Source organism: Rhincodon typus, chromosome 19 (assembly GCF_021869965.1).
Source record: "Rhincodon typus isolate 14 chromosome 19, sRhiTyp1.1, whole genome shotgun sequence".
Classification (NCBI taxonomy): Eukaryota; Metazoa; Chordata; class Chondrichthyes; order Orectolobiformes; family Rhincodontidae; genus Rhincodon; species Rhincodon typus.
Window position 1 is genome coordinate 11,911,132 of NC_063350.1, and position 22,305 is coordinate 11,933,436.

The window sequence follows — 22,305 nt, forward strand, 5'->3', positions numbered from 1 at the left end:
CTATCCTCTCCTCTATCCCTCTTCTATCCGCCTCCCACTCTCTCCCTGTTTATTTCAAAACCCCCTTCCCCTCCCCCTTTTCTGATGAAGGGTCTAGGCCCGAAACGTCAGCCTCTCTGCTCCTATGATGCTGCTTGGCCTGCTGTGTTCATCCAGCCCTGCACCTTGTTGTCTCTGCCATTCTCCAGGCAGCAGTTGAGATGTTCCGTTAAATGATCACCCATTGTGTTTACTGTCAAACAAGCTCTACAAAAGTATTATTTTTATAGCTTGGCATACTTAAGGAGAAAACTGCAAAAGGTTCACTTATTCTTTTGATTTGCAATACATTTTGCTACAATGAAACATTTTTAATTGGGTGATAATACATTTTGAATTGTGATAGTCAACTCTATTCTTGTGGGGAGGGAACACTGAGTTTTGATTGGTTCACGTGATTGACTTTTTGTAATGGATTCTTGTGTTTTCTCATATTTCAGTGTTCTCCTGTTGGATGAAGCCCATGAGAGAACCTTGTACACAGACATAGCTATTGGCTTATTAAGAAAGGTCAGCAATGTGTAATGCTTTTGCTTATGTTTGATGAAGTTAAAAAGACAGCATGTTTTATTCTTGGAAGATAAGATCTGAGACTGTAGAAGAAAAACCTTACCCATAGACATTTTTTGATTTAAGAACTGAAATTACACAACAAATCCATTAGCATCGAAACAGAAATGGGATTTGCGTGTTGACCTTTTTCTCAGATTTACAATATTTTTATTCTACTTCTGGCTTTACTTAGATTGTGAAAGTGTTTAGAGACCTGCTCATTCTGAGACAATTAGAGATATGAGGTAACAAGGTGCAGAGCTGGATGAACACAGCAGGTTAAGCAGCATCATAGGAGCAGAAAGGCTGACGTTTCGGGCCTAGACCCTATCAGAGATATGAGGTTGTTTATTTTAGGATGGTTTTACATTTGAGTCATTTAGATTATATAGTACACAAGCTGGAATACCTCTGTTCCATAGAAGTTAGTGCAACTTTGTAACTGGGCAATAAAATTATATTTGTAATGCTTATTGATAATCTTAATCCTAGCTTCCTTCCTATCTTAATTTGCCCTCTTTGGGCATATCTTATCCATTGTTCTCTAACATCCAATGTCAACAGCGGTACTGAAACCCAAAATTTATTTTTATAAAACCATTCTAAGAAATATCAGCTTGAACCTTGAAAATAGAGTTCATGTACAAAGATGTTACGACAGGTCAGTGCTGAATTATGGATATGAAGCTTTTAGCATTGGAAAACATCATCATAGGTTCAAAATGTGGTGCTTAAGAAGGATCCTAATATGGTTGAAGAATAGATCTAAAATATTCAGAATAAGACTGGAAGAAGAAGAGAACTCTTCAAATAATAGGTCATGGAGTTCCTTGTGTTTGTTATCTGTGGAGAAGTGTTAGAGTGTCCAATCACGACCAGAGGATTAATGGAAGAAGGGTAGTGTTGTTGACAGTGTTGAAGGAAGCAAATAGCCAGCATTCAGGGTGGCTTAACTACCACTCCAACAACACAATCATCTGCTGTTAGTATGATCTGGAATGGTTCAGTTTGGAAGATCATGATCGCCTTGGCTCTTAAATCTTGTACTCAATGATGACCATTCCCATAACTCTGTTCCCATTAAACTGCTGAGCATTCAACTAACCCCATGCTAGCTGATATTGTGAATGGATTGTTCTCTTTAAACACTCTGTCTCTAAACAGATGTTTTACCCTTGCCTTTGCATTGAAAAGTGACAAGCAAAGTGACAAATTACGTTTACTGTGATTATGTACATTTTTTCCCTGCTCATCCTCCATGACAACTTGTTCAATGAAGAATCCAGGAGCAGCAGAAGCAGCACCACCAGGCAGAGCTAAAAATGAGGTATCAACCTGGTGAAGCTACACAAAACTGGACTGCTCATGTGCCAAACAGCATAAGCAGCAAGTGATAGACAGATTTAAATGATTCCACATGCAACAGGGCAGATTTCAGTTCTGCAGTCCTGCCACACCTAATTAACTCACTGGCAAAGGAGGCTGTACAAATATCCCCATCCTCAATAACGGGGGAACACAGCACATCAAAGCAAAAGATAAGGCTAGAGCATTCACAGCAATCTTCAGCCAAAAGTACTGAGTGGATGATCCATCTCGGCCTCCAGCAGGGGTCCCCATCATCACAAATGTCAGTCTTGAGTCAATTTGACTCACTCCACATGATATCAAAAAATGGTTGGAGGCACTGAATACTGCAAAGGCTGTGGGACCCATCAACATTCCAGCAATAATAATGAGGATTTGTCCTCCAGGACCTGCTTTTACCCCTCGCCAAGCTGTTCCAGTACAGCCATAACATTGGTATTTACCTGACATTGTAGAAAATTGCCCAGGTATGTCATGCACACAAAAAGCAGGACAAATCCAACCCAGCTGATTATTGCCCCAAAAGTCTATTCTCGATCATCAGTAAAATGAGGGAATGTGTCATCAACAGTGCTATCAAGCAGCACCTGCTCAGTGACGGCCTGTTTGCATTCTGCCAGGGCCACTGAGCTCCTGGCCTCATTACAGCCTTGGTCCAAACATGGACAAAAGAGCTGAACTCCAGAGATGAGGTGAAAGTGACTAGTCTTGACATAAAGGCCGCAGTTGACCGAGTGGCATCAAGGAGTACCAGCGATATAAATACAGTGCCTACAAGAACAGGTCAGAGTATATGAATCCCGCTGCAAATAACTCACCTTCTGATTCCCCGAAGCCAGTCCACCATCTACAAGGTACAAGTCAGGAGTGTGATGGAATACTCCCCACTTGCCTGGATGGGTGCAGCTCCAACAACACTCCAGGAGCTTGACACCATCCAGAACAAAGCATCCTGTTTGATTTGCATTGCATCCACAAACTGATGCAAATCAGTAGCAGCAGTGTGTGCTATCTACAAGATACACTGCAGAAATTAGCCAAACGTTCTTAGACAGCACTTTTCAAATCCACAGCCACTAATATCTAGAAGGACAAGGGCAGCAGATTACATGGGAACATCTCCACTTGCAAGTTCCTCTCCAAGCCACTTACCACCCTGACTTGGAAACCTATTGCTGTTCCTTTAATGTCATTCATTCAAAATCTTTGAATTCCCTCCTAATTAGTATTCCTCCTTTTTAACTTATCTAACAATAGTATTCTGTTCTCCACCTCCTCCTACTCATAAGAGCAGCAACCTTCCTTCACTGTTACGGAACATTGTCACAAGATCCTTTGATCGCAAATCTTAAAGAGGCATACCTGATAAAGCAGACAGAAAAGAAATAGAGCCAGTGGTATCAAAAGCAGCTTGTTTATCGAGTGTTACACTGTTTCACAATGTTTCCCTGGATTCTCTGCTGTAATATCAGTGGAAGACCACTAAACTTCAGACAAACGGCTTTAAATCAGAGCTTCCATGGAAATTATGGGAGACAATCAAAGGAAGCCCCACATGTTCCACAGAACTTCAGCCTCAAAATATGTATGCTCCTGTAGGAGACTTGCTGATTGTAGGATATTACTGGAGGACAATCTATAATTGCCCCACTATTGCCCCATTACCCCACTACCACTCCTCGATCTCCCCTCATTCATAACATCTACATTAGCTCCTAACACCCTGTGTATTCAATTTGGCATCCTTTTGATTATATCCCTATATTTCCCTGCCCTCTGTGTCCTCAGCCCCATAAACAACCTCTGCCTCCAAAACTCTCCATTTCTTGGCCCTGTTCCCCTTACAGCTCTCCTTCCTTTGATACCTGTTGACAGGTGTGTCTTGCCTCCTTATGTCCTGATGCCTTTCCCTCCTCTCTCTTCTCTTACAAGATCCTCATAAGCAACTTATTTAAGTTTTGGTTGTCTTCTGACATCTGCTTCTTTCGATCGGTGCCTGAAGCATCGTGAAATTTGGTCTCTATATTAATGGTGCTACACGAATGCTGGTTATTGTTATTAAACCTAAATGAGATACTGGAAGATCAACCCCAATTCTCACTATTGATCATCATCCTGTGATCAATAGTGGAATTGTTTTGCCTATATCTAAGATCAGAAAAGGATCATCTCAATTATGTTATTCTTTGAGTCTAAGACCATTAAACATCTAATGTCAAAGATCATACTTGAGTAATGGTGATGAAGGACTAATGAAGTGCCTCGACCTGAAACATTGACTCCCCTGCTTCTCTGATGCTGCCTGATTTGCTGTGTTCCTCCAGCTCCACACTGTATTGACTCTGACTCTGGCATCTGCAGTTCTTACTATCTCATAGTTGAGTAATGAGTCACTTGGATAATATGTTGACATTTGTGGAAGTATAGAGGGTGAGCCTTAACTCAATGATAGCACTATGGACATTGAATCAAATCATTTGTGCATTCAAGTTAATTCCCGACATGAGCACAATCCAAACTGATTCTTCAGTGCAGTTCTGAAAGTGTGCTACTTTGTTGGAAGTGTGGTCTTTTGGAAATGATGTTACACTGAGACCTTTTCTGCCCTGTGAGGAAGTTGTAAAAGATCTCACGGCACTATTTCGAAGGTGCCCAAATTTACTCCTTAATCAGCATCACTGAAACAAACTATTATCTGTGCTGTGGGTGCTTTCTGTGAGCAAATTGATTATTGTGTTTCGTACAGTGAGCAGTGATTACATTTCAGAATTTCTTCATTAGCGGGTAAAAGGGCTATGAGACATTTTGAAGGCGTGAAAGGGGATATGTAACTGCAAGTCCTTCTTTCTTTTGTTTCTCAGTAAAGAGTCACCAGGTTTCAAATACAAGAGAAAGAAAGTTGATGAGAAAGAGAGGAAAAGTAAATAAGAACAGAGTTAGTGCAAAAGATCTTGGGGAAAAAGTTGCATTAATTTTGTTGCCAAAGTTATTGTTCATCATGTATTTTTCCCTATCTCTGTAGATACAGAAGAAGAGAGGTGATCTTCGACTTATTGTGTCCTCCGCTACACTAGATGCAGAGGTATGCCCTCACGTTACTATACGTGTATGAACCCAGAGTAGGCATATCTTTCCCCTCCCTACCTCTGTAACCTCCTTCATCCCTAGAACTCTGTGAGATCTGGTGCTCCTCCTATTTTGACCTCTTACTTTTCCACAATTTTCTGTGCTCCACAATTAGTAGCTGCACTTTCAACTAATTTAACCCTAAGTTCTGGAATTTCCTCCCTAGACCTTAGTCTGTGTCAACCTCTCACTCTAACCTTGAGAACATACCCTGTTACTAAGTTTTTGATTATTTATTCATATATCTTCTTGTGTGGCTAAGTGTCAGATGTTGTTTGACAGTGCTCCTGTAAAGTGCCTTAGAGTGCTTTGCTTTGTTCAACATGCTTTTTAAATATGAACTTTCATTTCAGTTCACAGCCAAATCTTAAACCAGAGTCACACTTACAGATAGAAAGTTTACTTCTTAATATGATTGGAAGAGCCATAACACATTTGTGTGTACTATAATGTAAAAATGGGGCAATTATAGATTGTCCTCCAGTAATATCCTACAATCAGCAAGTCTCCTACAGGAGCATACATATTTTGAGGCTGAAGTTCTGTGGAACATGTGGGGCTTCCTTTGATTGTCTCCCATAATTTCCATGGAAGCTCTGGTTTAAAGCCGTTTGTCTGAAGTTTAGTGGTCTTCCACTGATATTACAGCAGAGAATCCAGGGAAACATTGTGAAACAGTGTAACACTTGGTAAACAAGCTGCTTTTGATACCACTGGCTCTATGTCTTTTCTGTCTGCTTTATCAGGTATGCCTCTTTAAGATTTGCGATCAAAGGATCTTGTGACAATGTTCCGTAACAGTGAAGGAAGGTTGCTGCTCTTATGAGTAGAAGGAAAAAGCCTTCCCATATATTTAATGTAGGCATTCATTGCCAGAGATAGAGTCACAGAGAGGTATAGCTAGAGTCATAGAGATGTACAGCACAGAAACAGGCTGTTCGGTCCTTACGGACAAGAAATCCAAAATTAATCTAGTTCCATTTACCAGCACTTGGCCCATATCCCTCTAAACCCTTCCTATTCATATACACTTCCAGATGCCTTTTAAATGTTGTAATTGTACCAGCCTCCACCACCTCCTTTGGCAGTTCATTCCATACACACACCACACTTTGCATGAAAAAGTTACCCCTTAGGCCCCTTCTAAAACTTACCCCCCTCACCTTAAACCTATGCCTTCTAGTTTTGGAGTCACCTACCGTGGGGAAAAGACTTGACTATTCACCCTATCCATGCCCCTCATGATTTTATAAAATTCTATAATGTCCCCCCTCAACCTCCGGTCCAGGGAAAATAGCCCCAGCCTATTCAACCTCTCCCTATAGCTCAAGCCCTCCAACCCTGGCAACATCCTTTCAAATCTTTTCTGAATCCTTTCAAGTTTCACAACATCTTTCCTTTAGCAGGGGAGACCCGAATTGAACACAGTATTCCAAAGATGGCCTAACCAATGTCCTGTACAGGCACAACATGACCTCCCAATTCTGATGCACTGACCAATAATGGCAAGTGTACCAGACACCACCTTCTTCACTATCCTGTCTATCAGCGACTCCGCTTTCCAGGAACTATGAACCTGCCCCCCTCTTTGTTCGGCAACACTCCCCAGGTTTCAGCTGGGGCAGTGAGTGAGCCATTGCAATTGATTTTTGGAATAACCCTGGATTCTTGGATCAAAGCTTCTTGACATCTTTTAAAAATCTGTTCAGAATGTCAGTGATGTGAACCACTCCACCATTTCTTTCATTTTGAGGGGGTTCCTCACTGCTTTCTCTGTTTTGATTTCAGCCCACAAGTGTTGAAAATTTGATCCCTCAGTTGTTTTAACTCTAATCAAAGTCTTCTGATAAAACTACATTGCTGGTGTTCATGCTTAGAAGACTGATGGTCTGTATATTTTAAAAATTTCTTTTTTGCAGAAATTTCGGAGCTTTTTCAATATGAATGAGACCACCGACCCTAGTAAGGACACATGTGCCATCCTGACTGTGGAGGGACGGACATTTCCAGTTGACATATTTTATACTTTAAGGTATAGTCCAGGGCTTTGGGAAAAGAGCAAGAGTGTTTAACCACTTGGGTTGTTCTCATAGCAGTGGTTATAGAGTCATAGAGCTGCACAGCATATACCTTTTGGTCCAACTCGTCCATGCCAACCAGATATCCCAAATAAATCTAGTCCTGTTTGCCAGCACTTGGCACATTTCCCTCTAAACCCTTCCTATTCATATACCCATCCAGATGCCTTAATTGTACCAGCCATTTTCTCTGGCAATTCATTCCATAAACACACCACCCTCTGCATGAAAATGTTACCCCTTAGGTCCCTTTAAATCTTTTCCCTCCCACCTTAAATCAATGCCCTCTAGTTTTGGACTTTCTCACCGTGGGGAAAAGATCTTGGCTATTCACCCTATCCCTACCCTTATAATTTTATAAATGTCTATAAGGTCACCCCTCAGCCTCTAATGCTCTGGGGAAGATAGCCCCAGCCCATTCAGCCTCTCGCTGCAGCTCAACCCCTCCAACCCTGGCAACATCCTTGTAAATCTTTTCTGAACCCTTTCAAGTTTCACAACATTCTTCCTGTGGCAGGGAGACCAGAATTGCACATAGTATTCCAAAAGTGACCTAACCAATGTCGTGTACAGCTGTAGAGTGACCTCCCAGCTCCTATACTTAATGCGATGACCAGTAAAGGCAAGCATACCAAACGCCTCCTTCACTGTTCTATCTACTTGCGACTCTACTTGTAAGAAGCTATGAACCTGCACTCTAAGGTCTCTTTGTTCAGCAACACTCCCCAGGACCTGCCCATTTAGTGTATAAGTCCTGCCCTGATTTGCCTTTCCAAAACGCAGCACCTCACATTTATCTAAATTAAACTCCATCTGCCATACCTCGGCCTATTGGTCATGATCCTGTTGTACTCTGAGGTAACCTTCTTCACTGTCTACTACACCTCCAATTTTGGTGTCATCTGCAAACTGACCAACCGTACCTCCTGTGTTCACATCCAAATCATTTACATAAATGACAAATTGCAGTGGACCCAACACGGATCTTTGTGGCACTCCACTGGTCACAGGCCCTCAGTCTGAAAAGCAACGGTCCACCATCACCCTTTGTTTTCTACCTTCGAGCCAGTTCTGTATCCAAATGGCTAATTCTCCCTTGTTTTCCATGTGATTTAACTTTGCTAACCAGTCTGCCATGAGGAACCTTGTCGAATCCCTTACTGAAATCTACGTAGATCACGTCCACTGCTCTGCCCTCATCAATCCTCCTTGTTACTTCTTCAAAAAACTCAGTCAAGTTAGTGAGACATGATTTGCCACACACAAGGTCATGTTGACTATCCCTAATCGGTCCTTGCCTTTTCAAATAAATGTAAATCCTGCCCCTGAGGATTGCCTCCAACAACTTGCCCACTACCAATGACAGGCTCGCAGGTCTATAGTTCCCTGGCTTTTCCTTAGTACCTTTCTTAAACAGTGTCACCAGATACAAATATCTCGGTAAAGGGCCCAGCAATGACTTTCCTAACTTCCCAAAGAGTTCTAGGGTACACCTGATCAGGGCCCAGGATTTATCCACCTTTATGTGTTCTCAAATGCCTTTGCCCCTGGGCCACTGAGGCAAGACAAAGGACGCCACAGACCACATACGTGCCCCCCTGTCCCCTATCCTACATTTTTGCAAGCCACTATAGATAGAATAATCTGATTCAATGGGGAAAATGACACTGCTTTTGAGCAGACATCAGTGAGGTGGTCCTAGGACATCTCTGCAGGAGTTCCTCTGGAAAGTATCTGAGGCTCAACCATCTTCAGCTATTTCACCAAAATCTTCCCTCCATCATAAGGTCAGAAATCTGGATGATTGCTGATAATGATACAAGATTCAGCACCAGTCTTGATACCTCAAATGAAAAAGCACTCTGCGTTGATGTGCAGCAAGACCTGGAAAACGTCCAGTCTGATTTGGGAGAGGTGAACAATCCTATGCCACTTTTCAAGAAAGTTCTGTTGAGATCCTAATTGATCTTTATTCCTGAATCAGCTCCACCAAATATCTTATCTCGTCACCTGAATCATCTCTGTTTGTGGGACCTTGTTATGCAGAATTGTTATAAACTTGTTTCTTGTAAGTACTCACTACTTCACTGGCTTTGGAAGTGGAAGCGATTTGGAACATCCAATGATCATCAAAGTTGTTATATAAATGCAAGTTCTTTTCACCTTTCATTTATACTTATTTTCCTCCCCTCTCCATTGCTATTGTGTTACTTCAGTGTTTTTGACCGTATTGAAAAATGTATTTTCCTTGGATTATGTCACATTTCTCTAATTTTACATAAATGTCCAACAAGTATCCTTTTTTGTCAACCAGTAGGAGATAACTGCAGACCAATCGCTGGTAACTCATTCCCCATGTTAATCTCCCTGTTTCTTTCCAGGGGATAGGTAAGATCAGGATTTTGATATGGATGGGGATGTACAAAAGGTGCATGGGGAGATTGTTGGGACTATCACAGACACAATTAGAGTTTTTTCCACTCAATACTCAAGTTCCATGCAAAGCTCTTCAAATCTTAACTGACATGTTCTAATTTTTATTTTTTTCTTTTGTGTCCTCAGTCCAGTCCCTGATTATGTGAAAGCTACAGTGGACACAGTCACGAAAATCCACCAGAATGAGGCTGATGGTGATATCCTAGCTTTTCTCACTGGCCAGGTAATTTCTTTTTCTCTGTCCATATAATCTTTTTTCTGGCTTGTCAATTGGTTGGAGCGTGGGTATTAATGAGGTTGAAGAAGGATCTTGGGTTTTGTGGTATCTGCAGGAATGCCAACCTTGTAATAAAAGTTTACTGAGGCACTGTACTAACCACCTCGGCACACCAACTCTCTAAACTTGCAACATTTTTGGCCAGTGTCCTCCCCTATTTACCTCTTCAAAAGACGTCATTGCTGGACACTGTCATGTGATTGCCCTTCAAAGTTTTGATCAAGTAACCATTTTTGATGTTTGTGTGTGAGAGAGCAAGCTCTTGACTATTGCAGCTAAATCCAAACCTGCTGTCTGTTGGTTACTGGTACTTTCTGTTGGGGCACTGACAGTGACAAACAGCAGGAAATCTGGCCATCTCCTAGGTTTAGATATTCATTCACAACGTATGAATATCACAGGCAAAAATGGTATATGGTGTCCATACCAAGTCTCTCTTGAGAAGTTATTCTTGAATACAGCAGCCCAGATGGGGTTGGTGATTTCCACAGTCAAGTTTAAGTATGGAGCTCCAGGAATTTGACCTGATGATGATGAAGCAACAAAAATGATCTGTCTAGTGGGGATGGTCCGTAACTTGAAGGTGGTGTTATGCCCATGCATGTACTGTGCTCATCCATCTGTTATCAAGAAGATCATAAGTTTGGATTTGGGGTTGAAGAGGTGTTGACTAGGTGCTACAGTACATCCTGTAGACAGTGCACATTGCAGTTGCAGTGCACTGATGGTATAGGGAGTGGAAGTTTAAGATGGTGAACAGGGTGCCAATCAAGTAGACTGCATTGTAGCACCTAACAACACTATTGCTAACAACACTATCATCAAATCAGTTCTGTATGTCTTAGCTACTAGTTGACTTCACTGATCCATTAGGGAGCTGGTTCCTAACAGTAACTTGCACTGATGTATTGTAAACACCAGGTAAAGAGAGAGATGCTGTAGTTAGTCTGCCTCTTTACAATATCTGGTGCGTGATCACAAATTCAATTGCTCAAAGAAACCAGAGTCTGCAAAGCCCATTGATTTTCAGTTGCAAAGGCTGATAGGGGAAAGGTTGCTGACAGTATTGTTTGTTACTAGGCAACCGTATGATGTTTGCTGCCTCGAGGTCTCCATTGATGGGAAGAATGGAACTAGTGGCAAAAGCCTTAAAAAGGAAAGAAGCTCTGTGAATTAAAATCATAACTGGCAGAATATTTTTTCGTAATGTCGTATCTGTAATGGCTTTAACTAAAGAATACTTCTTCTAGGTGATCCTCTCTCATTAACTTGCCTGGGTTACAGCAATTAGTAACCGACTTGTTTCCTGGATCTAATTAATATAGGAACTGCAGGCATTGTGTCAACAAATCTTTTTGATAAAATTAATGATTTGTGTAACAGCTCAGTTCCTGGATTTGATGCAGTAAAATATTTGGATTAGAATTTTTAAAAAAATCTACATTATCTTTGACTGGAACACCACAAGTTATTGATAATGTACCATGTATGACTTTCTCCCCCATTTTCACCATATTCAGGAATTGCTTCATAGATTCTCTCACGTCTTTGCTCCCTCAAATTAAAGGCTATTCTTCATGCGTGGACTGAAGCAGTGAGCTTTAGTATTCAGTTTGAAAGTGGGGTCATTGTGGCCGAATCCCAACTTCCTTTGCTTCATGTCTACACACAAGTACCTGAGATAATAGATGTTACACAGCAGTCAGGAGTTGATAATGCTGCAGATTCTTTCTGGTCATGTGCTCCCCCCCACCACCAACCTTGTCTGAGACACTCAATCCCTGCTAAGTTCACTTAGGATTGTAATAGGGAATTATAGTCACCACTACTTGGACTAGGGAGTGGAAAAGTCTCATTGAATATCCAGTTCCCAGTAGTCAACATGTGAAGATTATGGATGTTTTCTGAGGACAGGACAATATTCAGCAAGGGAACAATGTTTTGGTAATGCTCCACACCTAGTTTTACATGTGAGGTTATGAACTTGGACTCCCATTAAGCAGCATCCCAATATATAAGTGAATAATATGTGGATAGAAATAAATAAATTAATAAAATGAGTTTTTTCCTTTAACTGAGGGGAATGTTGTAGGACTGTATGGATATAAACATCAATTTTAATATGCGGTTTATAAAAGCAAATAACAGCTGCTTTAGTCATGTAGAGAAGTGTTTTTATTGGGGAATCTCTATTTTTCATTACTATAGCACACTTATTTATCTTGAATCACATTCTTTTCATTTATAGATCATTAGCACAGGCATCTCAGTGGTAAAATATGACACAATGGATGCATATGCTTAGGACCATATGGCTTTAATTCCCTTTGTGCACCATTTGAACACTGATTTAAACAGATGTGTAAATAATATGTTAATGCACTTGTTGGCTTGTTTATTCTGAATGTGTTGAGAACCAAGACAAGAATTAATATAACTTTCAATAGCCAACTCAAAAATATAACTTTAGAGGGAAATTTAGCTATTGGTGTCTGATGTTTATTTTTTATTGATTCAATGAGAAAATAACTGGTGGTGCAGATTGAGCAGGAGAAAACAAAATAGCCACTATTTTACAATGACTGAAATTTTTTAACATGGTGGATTTTAACATGGTAGCGCTAATAATTTCATTAAAATTCCTCCTCAGTCATTTTTTCTTTCTACAGGAGGAAGTGGAGATGGTAGTTTCCATGGTGATAGAGCAGGCCCGTGCTCTTTCTCGCAGCGGGATGAAAAAGCACCTCCGTGTTCTCCCAATGTATGCAGGGCTGCCTCCTGGCGAACAGATGAAAGTCTTTGAAAGAATGTCCCCTAACTGCAGGAAGGTGAGATTGCACATACGGATTTCTTGTTTGAAATGGCTTGCAGCTCCTAGTCACTCCAATACGTTTGCTGTGCCAAAATCTGTCCTGCGGCGACTGAGAGTTGAGCACATTAGCCTCTGAGCAAGCAATGCAAAGTCAGCCAGGCTTCCTTGTTGCTGTGTAAGACGGTGGATATCAGCAAAGGACAAATAACTTGGTAGTGACATTTTGGTCAAATAATCTGTATACACTCTGACCAGGGTAATATATGAAGAATGGCTGAGGTACTAAAAGATAGCCAGTGATCTCTATCCTGCAAAGGAGGCAACACTTTTAGAAAAAGAAAGAAATTACATTCATATTCAATATTTTATATCCTTAGGTGGTTTAGTGCCTAATAATTCCTACCTTACTGTTGTTACACAGTGAATCAAGGAAAGGTTTGATAGATGTAGAAAATTATGACAGGGTGGATAAAGTGGATAAAAATAAAAAGCTTTTTCAATTAGGTGTTGGTGCAAGGACAAAGGGACACTGATTTAAGTGATGTAAGGAGAATGTGAGGAAGGATTTTTTTTATGTAGGGAGTATGAATGACCTGGAACACACTACCCATGAAAGTGGTGGAAATGAGATGAATGTTGATTTCAAAAGGAAATTGCATGGGCACTTGAGGGAAATAGACCTGCAATGTTACAAGAACAGCATAGGTGAGAAGAACTGACCAGATCGATCTGCAGACTGTTCTACATGGAGCCAATAGCATTTTCTGTGCTGTTGTGATATTTCGAAATGCAACAACCAATTTTCACGCAATAATGACCCACAAAGCAACAAGATAACAATATTATAAATTAGTTAGTCTGTCTCGGTAGTGTTGGTTGAGGAATAACTATTAGATCAATTTTTGAGAATTTTCCTGCTCCCTTTGATAAGGGCATGGGATGTTTCATGAACAAGTAGGTAAAGTCAGTTCTAACATCTCATCAGAAAAATGCTATCTCTGACCATGCAGCATTCCCAGAGACCTGCACTAAATTATCAGATTACGTACGTACTCAAAGCCTGAAGTGGGGCTTGAACCCTGAAGTGAGAGCACTGTACCACCACCCCACTGGTTTAAGTTTGACACTTGACAGGCAAATTAAGTGACTGTCAGAATTATTTAACAGTCATACAATTTATGAATAAGGTCCCACCAGTGAGGTGTTGGTGGCACTTGGGAAGGCAGGAGAGTAGAATGCTGAAGGGAATAATTAATGGAAAGCTCACCAATCTACATAAAAAAGATAATTTACATTTTTTAATGCAACAAACCAAGTGATTATTAGCCCCCAAAAGTTCAACACACACTCATAGTACACAATACTCTATAATGCATTTCCTCACTGTGCCACCATTCCACTGGTTTAAGTTGCACACTTAACAGGCAGATTAGGTAACTATCAGAATTATTTAAAAGCCATACAATTTATAAGTAATGTCCTACCAGAATATGGTGCTGTCCCTTGAATCTTTAAAACCAGGAACAATGAGGAAAGCCAGTTTAAAATCATAATTGTACATTGCAGAAAGAGGTCATTCATCCTCCCATGTCTGTATAGCTGCTTTGAATGTGTTATCTAACTGCCCTGCTCCCATCACACTTTCTCCAACAATTTCTTTATGAAAGTTAACAATTGAGCTGCTCCCCCCACCTTTCATGTTGTGTGTCTCAGATTTCAGCAGTTTTCTGCATAAAAACATTCTCAACTCCTTTCTGATGCTTTTGACGGTTCCCTTAAATCTGCATTATCTGAGTACCAACCTTCCTGCCCTAAACCTTCTACTTCCACTACCTTTCTGCGAAGAGATTTCCAAAGACTTTTGATCATCTGAGAGAATATTTTTGCCTCATCTTTGTTTTAGCAGGGTGACCCCGATTTTTAAACAACCAGTTCTAGATTTTCCATTAAGAAGAAACATCCTTTCCACATCATTCCTGTCAAAGCCCCTTAGGATCTTGTATAACTTCATCATGTATCTTATTCTAAAGCTCTATAAATGTACGGCACTGATTGTATGTTGCTTTGTTTTTCTCCACAGATAGTGGTAGCCACAAACATTGCAGAAACCTCAATCACTATTAATGGGATTGTTTTTGTCATCGACTGTGGCTTTGTGAAGCTGAGAGCCTACAATCCCAGAACAGGTATCGAATCTCTCGTTGTAACTCCAGTCTCCCAGGCATCTGCAGCTCAGCGAGCAGGGCGAGCAGGCCGAAATCGCTCGGGAAAGTGCTTCAGACTATGCACAGGTGAGAAAGTATGTGTAGGTAGTGTTTGTTTTAAGCAATTCTGAGGCTCATCTGTGAAATTGAGCCTTGCAGGCCAGGACTAATATAGCTAGCATTTATATAGTGCCTTCGGAGACGTTTTACTGGACGATTGTCAGATAGAATTTGACATTGAGCCTCATAAAGAGATGATAGAACATTATAACCAACAGCTTGATCAAAAAGCTGGGTTTTTCTGAAACCTTCTTAGAGCAGAGAAGGGAGGTAGGAACGTGAGGTCTACAAAGCTGAAAGCCCAGCTGCTAACATCAAGATGAAAGAAATTAGTGGTAAACAGGATGCCAAAATCTGAGGATTATAGAGCTCTTTGAGGATTGTGGGACTAGAGGAGCTAGCGGAATTGGAATAGTTGTGTCTGGAAGTAATAAAAGCACTGTGAGGGTTTCAGCTCCAAATGAGCTGTATGGAGAGAACGCGGGTGACATTCTGGAGAGAAGCAAATGGTCCTGTTGGTGGGGAGGTGATGTGTACAGATAATGAGTGGCAATTGTATTTGGCTTTACCGTACTGCCTCCGTGGTAAGGTATCCCACTGATATTTTCTGTTTTTGATTGTGCATCAAGTCTGATATTTAAACTGGGCAAAACTGGCATGATATCTCAGCATGGATTTGGCCTATGGTTAGAAGGATTGAGAAATTAGATTGTGGAGGTTGAGTGCGATGGGTACTTAATTCTGTATAGTGAACAATTTACTTTATTTACTGTGGTAACCTCTGTGATAGTTTAAATGTAATGATCATGAATGGGATAGCAAAAGAAGATCATTTAAATCTTTACTCTGACCATACTTCATATTTTAAGAAAATTCCATAAATAAAAGCTGAGCTCATAATCTGAGCATGAATTGAAAATCTAGCCAGTCTTCAGTACAAGATTTCACCATGCTGGAAAATTGTAATTAGTGAAATCTGACAATATCGCCAGTAGCTTGGACTAGTGATGCCAAACTGATGGATTGTTCTTCAGTAGCTGGAGCTTTCTGAGGATGCTTCATAAAGACAGCAATAACATTTGCATATCTGTTTTTCTTCCTTACTCAACATTCACTCCTCCTTGTCACAATAATGGCTCTTGCTGGGTTGCATCGGCGCAGCACTGAGTGCTCCCAATTCTTTAACTTAATGCCTGTCTTTCAAATGCAAGTCTAGACAGTGATGGCTGGCAGGCTACTCAACAAGAAGTGGGTCACAGCTCAACCTCCATTTTCCAAATGCTATTGGACAACAAGTGGGAGGAGAAATCTTTGCTGATTTACTTCCCCTCCATTGGATTACTAGGCATGGTTACCATGCCAACAGCTCGCCTGAGATCAGCGTGGTAAACATACGATGGAGATGTTCCAAATGCTTTGACAGAGTACGTAAAGAGACACGGCTTCCAGTAACAGAAGGGTCAACAGTCAGATTTGAGGTGATTGACAAAAGCAGCTGATGGGCTGAATAGCCTCCTCCACGAACTGACCACAGATCAGTTAGTGACCTGAGGACTTCCTGGTCTGTGGCAGCTGAGCACTACATTGAACGGTGCATGCACCCACCTACTTCTTGTTTTTAATATGTGTCATAAAAATATCTTCTTTTACTATGCATCCACATTCTCTCACTCATCTTCTTTTACAGGGAGGGATCATTGGATAGTGATCAGGAGAATAAAACACTGAATGATTTCTCCCTGGCCTAGGGAAAACCATTGTAGTAACCCCATTGCCTCCCAAAGCTGAGAGTAATATCTTGAGTGTCAATTTGAAAGATGAAAGAACAACGAAGACATGAGCAATCTTTCTTTCAGTGTAATTCTTGCTTGTGGTCTGATTCCACAAAGAGAGATGGCTTGCTCCCAGCCAGAGAGCATCTTCTGTAAAAGGGCTATAACATTTATAGGACCATCCTCCAGTGCTTACTGTATTGAATCTTAATGCTGTTGCTTTCGGGTAAGACTTGTTGAATATTAGTGAGATAATATTTTTGTAAGATTTTGTAGTCTTGCCTTTTCAACAAAAGTGATAACCTGTTTATTCTGAACTGGTTTCACCTTGTCAATATGTGAAAGAATTTCAATGAATGCTGAATGGGTTCGTGTACTGACACTATGCCAATCTAAAGCATGAGAGGAACCCCAGTGACAAAATAAAGATTTACCTGGAAACATGATTTTTGTGTGCAACAGTTTGAATGCAGGATTATCTATCACTTAATTGAACCCAGATTTATGAGAAGTATATACAGCTGCTGACATTAGTGGCTTACCTTGTGATATTCCTGTTTAATCACTCTATATTTGAAACAAGCATTGAAGATCAGATTAGAAATTTAAAATTCTAATTTAGCTTTTTGAAGTTTCACTGTGCAATTTGGGCAGTTTGGTATGCAGGCTTCTGAAGGTTACTTGAGTTTTTGTTCTCTCCCTGCGCTATTTTAGAGGAAACCTTTGAGAAACTGCCGGAATCCACAGTGCCAGAGATGCAGCGCAGTAACCTTGCTCCAGTCATACTCCAGCTAAAAGCACTGGGTATTGACAATGTGCTGAGATTCCATTTTCTGTCTGTAAGTAACACTGTATGTTTAGTTAATGTCTATTTATTATCAAGTGAATGTAATCCAGTGCCTGAGGCCAGCAGATGTGAAATGTGAAACTTGTGGATTAAAGTCTTCTGATGGGAATTTCTCATAGCTCATAAAACTATGCCAAGAGCAGTTCGTTATTTCCAGTTGCTGATTGCAAATAGTTTTGACGGAGGCTCTTAGAATCTGGAAATGGTGGAAGGAATGAGGGCTCCCCTTCCAACATGGCTCCTGGCTCCCTTTTCATGTTCTTACATTAATTTAAAATTATTAAAAGTAACACACCAGAATTCTGCAATAAAGTGACTGTTTCAGCATTGAAAGAGCCTTCTCTCTCTCATTCCCACATACTGCAACCATGTGTTGACATCTTGCAATGCAGGAGGACTTAGGGAGCGTCTGAATAAAATGCTTTCGCTTTATAGGTACGTATGCCTAACTGACATGTTGCATTCCAAGAAGTTTGAATTGCTCTGGGTTAACAACTGCAAAATAATTTTTATGCAAAGCATTGTCAGTAATCAAAGAGAAATGCTGGAAAACACTTACCAGGCTGGACAGTATCTGTAGAGAAGAAAACTGAGCTAAATGTTGAAAAAAGCTCTGTTAAATTCTGTTTCTATCTTTACAGATGCTGCCTGACCTAGTAAGTGTTTTCTATTTAAGCAAGACACAACAAACAGCCTTTAAATTTCAGCCAGCGATAATAATTATTGAGTCTTATAATTAAAAGTGTGAGACACAAATCCAAGAATGTTTTACTGATGGTGTGGAACATATCAGAATTCACTGTAGTGAGGCTGCGGGCCACATCATAAAATGACATAGAGCACACCAGAATGTTGAAGAGAGCTGTTTGATATACCAGTAAGAGAGATGGAGCATATCTGAGTAGATACGTGAGGCATATTATAGAATTTTATAGTGAAAGTTTAGGGAATATCACAGTGTTACAGTGACAGAGGTGGAGTATGTGAGGAAGTTACTGTGAAAAGTGTAGATGACACCAATGTTACAATGAGACAGTTGGGCCATATCAGGAGGTGTTACAATGAGAAATGTGAAACATATTGTGGTTCAGTGGGACATTGTTATTGGAAGAAGATGCAACACACAAAAAACTCCTTCATTGTCTTGCAAATGTAAGAAGTTTGTACTAGCTTGCAAAATAGAATTTGAGTGTAGGAATGCTGTATGAACTTTGGGGTTGTGATAGCCATGATACAAGTCAAACTCCTGTATGTCATATCTTTTGTATTGTTCACAGCCTCCACCGGCCCAGTCAATGGTCCAGGCATTGGAACTGCTTTATGCCCTAGGAGGTAAGGATAAGTTTTTGTGTCTAGGATTTCAGATAAAACTCATGTTCCCTGTAGATAATGTTCAAAAAGATAAACATTTTCTAAAGGTGACACATGTACCCAAAATAGAATTCAAGCACTTGTTTTAGTTTTGATAATTAATTTCTGGCATCTGCTATCTGCCCAGGGAGAACTAAGTCTGGTTCTCATGAGTTATCTGATGATCATCTATTAACACCCCTGTTTGTAGACTAATGGAGACAGATGGTCAATGATACAAAGCCATTTTGTTATCACTTCATTATCCATTTGTTTCCAATCATAATACTTGGACCCCAACCCCGCACCGACCGTTTCTATCTCCTTCCCAAAATACGTAAACCCAACTGCCCTGGTCGACCCATTGTCTCTGCCTGCTCCTGCCCCACCGAACTTATCTCCACTTATCTCCACTTATCTCAACTCCATTTTCTCCCCCCTGGTCCAGGAACTCCCCACCTACGTCTGTGACACCACCACGCCCTCCACCTCCTCCAAAACTTCTGATTCCCTGGTCCTCAACACCTCATCATCAGCATGGATGTCCAGTCCCTATATACTTGCATTCCCCATGCAGATGGCTGAAAAGCCCTCCGCTCCTTCCTCTCCTGCAGGCCCGATCAGTCCCCCTCCACTGACACCCTTATCTGCCTAACTGAACTTGTCCTTATCCTTAACAACTTCTCCTTCAACTCCTCCCACTTCCTACAGACAAAAGGGGTGGCCATGGGTACCTGCATGGGCCCAAGCTATGCCTGCCTCTTTGTAGGTTACGTGGAACAGTCCCTCTTCCGCAGCTACACTGGCCCTATCCCCCACCTCTTCCTCCGTTATAGCGATGACTGCATCAGCGTCGCCTCGTGCTCCCATGAGGATCTCGAACAGTTCATCCACTTTACTAACACCTTCCACCCCAACCTTAATTTCACCTGGACCATCTCAGACACCCCTGTCTCCATCTCTGGTAACTACCTGGAAACTGATATCTATTTCAAGCCGACCGACTCCCACAGCTACCTAGACTACACCTCCTCTCACTCACCTTCCTGCAAGAATGCTATCCCGTATTCCCAATTCCTTCGCCTCCTCCGCATCTGTCCCCAAGATGAGGTGTTCCACTCCCGGACATCCCAGATGTCCTCGTTTTTCGAGGACTGCAATTTCCCCTCCACAGTGATTGAAAACGCCCTTGACCACATCTCTTGCGTTTCCCGCACCCCAGCCCTCACACCCCTCCCCGCAATAACAGCAAAGACAGAATTCCCCTTGTCCTCACGTATCACCCCATTAACCTCTGGATTCAACGCATCATTCTCCGCCACTTCCACCACCTGCGGTCTGACCCCACTACCAAGGATATATTTCCCTCCCCACCCTTATCTGCCTTCTGAAGGGACCACTCTCTCCGTGACTCCCTCATCCGCTCCACACTCCCCTCCAGCCCCACCACCCCCGGTACTTTTCCCTGCAACTGCAGGAAGCGCTACACCTGCCCCTGCACCTCCCCATTCACCTCCATCCCACGCCCCAAGAAGACCTTCCACATTAAACAGATGTTCACCTGCACATCCGCTAGTGTGGTATATTGTATCTGCTGTTCCCAATGTGGCCTCCTGTACATCAGGGAAATCAAGCGGAGGCTTGGAGACCGCTTTGTGGAGCACCTACTCTTGGTGCGTGACAAACAACAACACTTCCCAGTCGCGAACCATTTCAAAACCCCCTCCCACTCCTTGGATGACATGTCCATCCTGGGCCTCCTCCAGTGCCACAACAATGCCACCTGAAGGCTGGAGGAACAGCACCTCATATATTCTGCCTGGGAACCCTGCAGCCCAATGGTCTCAATGTGGACTTTACAAGCTTCAAAATCTCCCCACCCCCAACCTCATCCCAAGACCAGTCCCTCTTGTCCCCGCTTCCTTGACCTGTCTGTCTTCTCTCCCACCTATCTGCCCATCCCTCCTCATTGACCAACCCCCCATCCCAACTCCCTACCTACACTCACCTGTACTGGCTTCATCCCCGCCTCCTTGACCTGTCCGTCTTCTCTTCACCTATCTGCTCCACTATCCACCTTCTATCATCGCCTCCCCCTTTCTCTATTTATTTCAGAGCCCCCTTCCCCTCCCCCATTTCTGAAGAAGGATCCAGACCCGAAATGTCAGCTTTCCTGCTCCTCTGATGCTGCCTGCCCTGCTGTGTTCATCCAGCTCCACACCTTGTTATCTTAAACTCTGTTATTGGTGGCTGCAATATTTACTGTTAGAGCTTGGCTAATATTCATAACACAGGAGTAAGGAGATACTTTGACAGTTCTGCATATCCTTGATATGCCTGGCTTGAGTGCTCACACAGTACCTGGGAATGGAATCCATCCTGCAGGTAATTAAAGTATTTGGCACTGACCAGTGAATCAAGCCATTCCTCAAATTCCAAAGACTCTCATTGTTTGATGTGGGGTGGGTGGGGCAGGAGGGCCTGCCAGATGTGGAATTGGGCCAATGTCGGGAGGGCAGGTCCAATGATTCTTTGTATTCTTGTTGCTGCAAAGTTCCAAGGCCAAGATCTTCCAATTGTTGACTTACAGCCGGCTTCCAAGGCTATGCTCATAAACTTATCTGTGAAGCCAGCAGGAATACAGAGCTATATCTCTGCAAGTGATATCACATTTCACCAAGTGAATAACCATTGTTTAAAAATCAATATTATCTTGAGTAATAGATCAGAAGAAACAGGTATGTTCCTTTGTCATTTTGAGGAAAATAATAAAGTTGGTAGTTATTTTTAAGTTTTTAAATAGCTTAATGTTAAGTAGACCGTCGCCTTTTATTGTGAATTTGAACAGATAGACATACAAGTTTCTGAATCAGGAGCGGAAATGGGACTTCAAATCATGATTGATCTGATTGTAATCTCAAATCCACAATCCCTCCTGGCCCTGATGTTATTTCAACCACTTGCTTAACGAGAATCTATCTGCTTCTATCTTAAAAATATTTAAGGACTCTGCTTCCACCAACTTTTCAGGGAGAGGGTTCCAAAGACTGACGATCCTCTGAGAGAAAATAATTCAGCTCATCTCTGTTTTAAGTAGGCAACCCTTTGCTCCAGCTTCCCCTAGAATTGGAAGCATCGTTTCCGCATGCACCCTTGTCAAGACCCCTCAGGATTTTACATGTTTCAATCAGGTCACCTCTTCTGAACTCGAGCAGATACAAGCTCAGCGTGTCCAATCTTTAACACATAAGATAACTCACCCATTCCAGGACAACAAGGTGCAGAGCTGGATGAACACAGCAGGCCAAGCAGCATCATAGGAGCAGAAAGGCTGACGTTTCTGATGAAGGGTCTAGGCCCGAAACGTCAGCCTTTCTGCTCCTA

General features: G+C 41.7%; 1 protein-coding gene across 1 annotated transcript in view; it reads left to right on the forward strand.

The window, feature by feature from the left end:
* The window catches only part of LOC109912525 (probable ATP-dependent RNA helicase DHX35), a 53,595-nt gene that overhangs the window by 15,298 nt on the left and 15,992 nt on the right, over nt 1-22,305 (forward strand). Inside the window, exons 4-11 of the mRNA XM_048608539.1 lie at nt 480-549; nt 4,982-5,041; nt 7,005-7,117; nt 9,726-9,822; nt 12,546-12,704; nt 14,769-14,979; nt 17,439-17,563; nt 18,849-18,903. Coding sequence (XP_048464496.1) covers nt 480-549; nt 4,982-5,041; nt 7,005-7,117; nt 9,726-9,822; nt 12,546-12,704; nt 14,769-14,979; nt 17,439-17,563; nt 18,849-18,903 — 890 coding nt within the window. The remainder of the gene's footprint in view (nt 1-479; nt 550-4,981; nt 5,042-7,004; nt 7,118-9,725; nt 9,823-12,545; nt 12,705-14,768; nt 14,980-17,438; nt 17,564-18,848; nt 18,904-22,305) is intronic.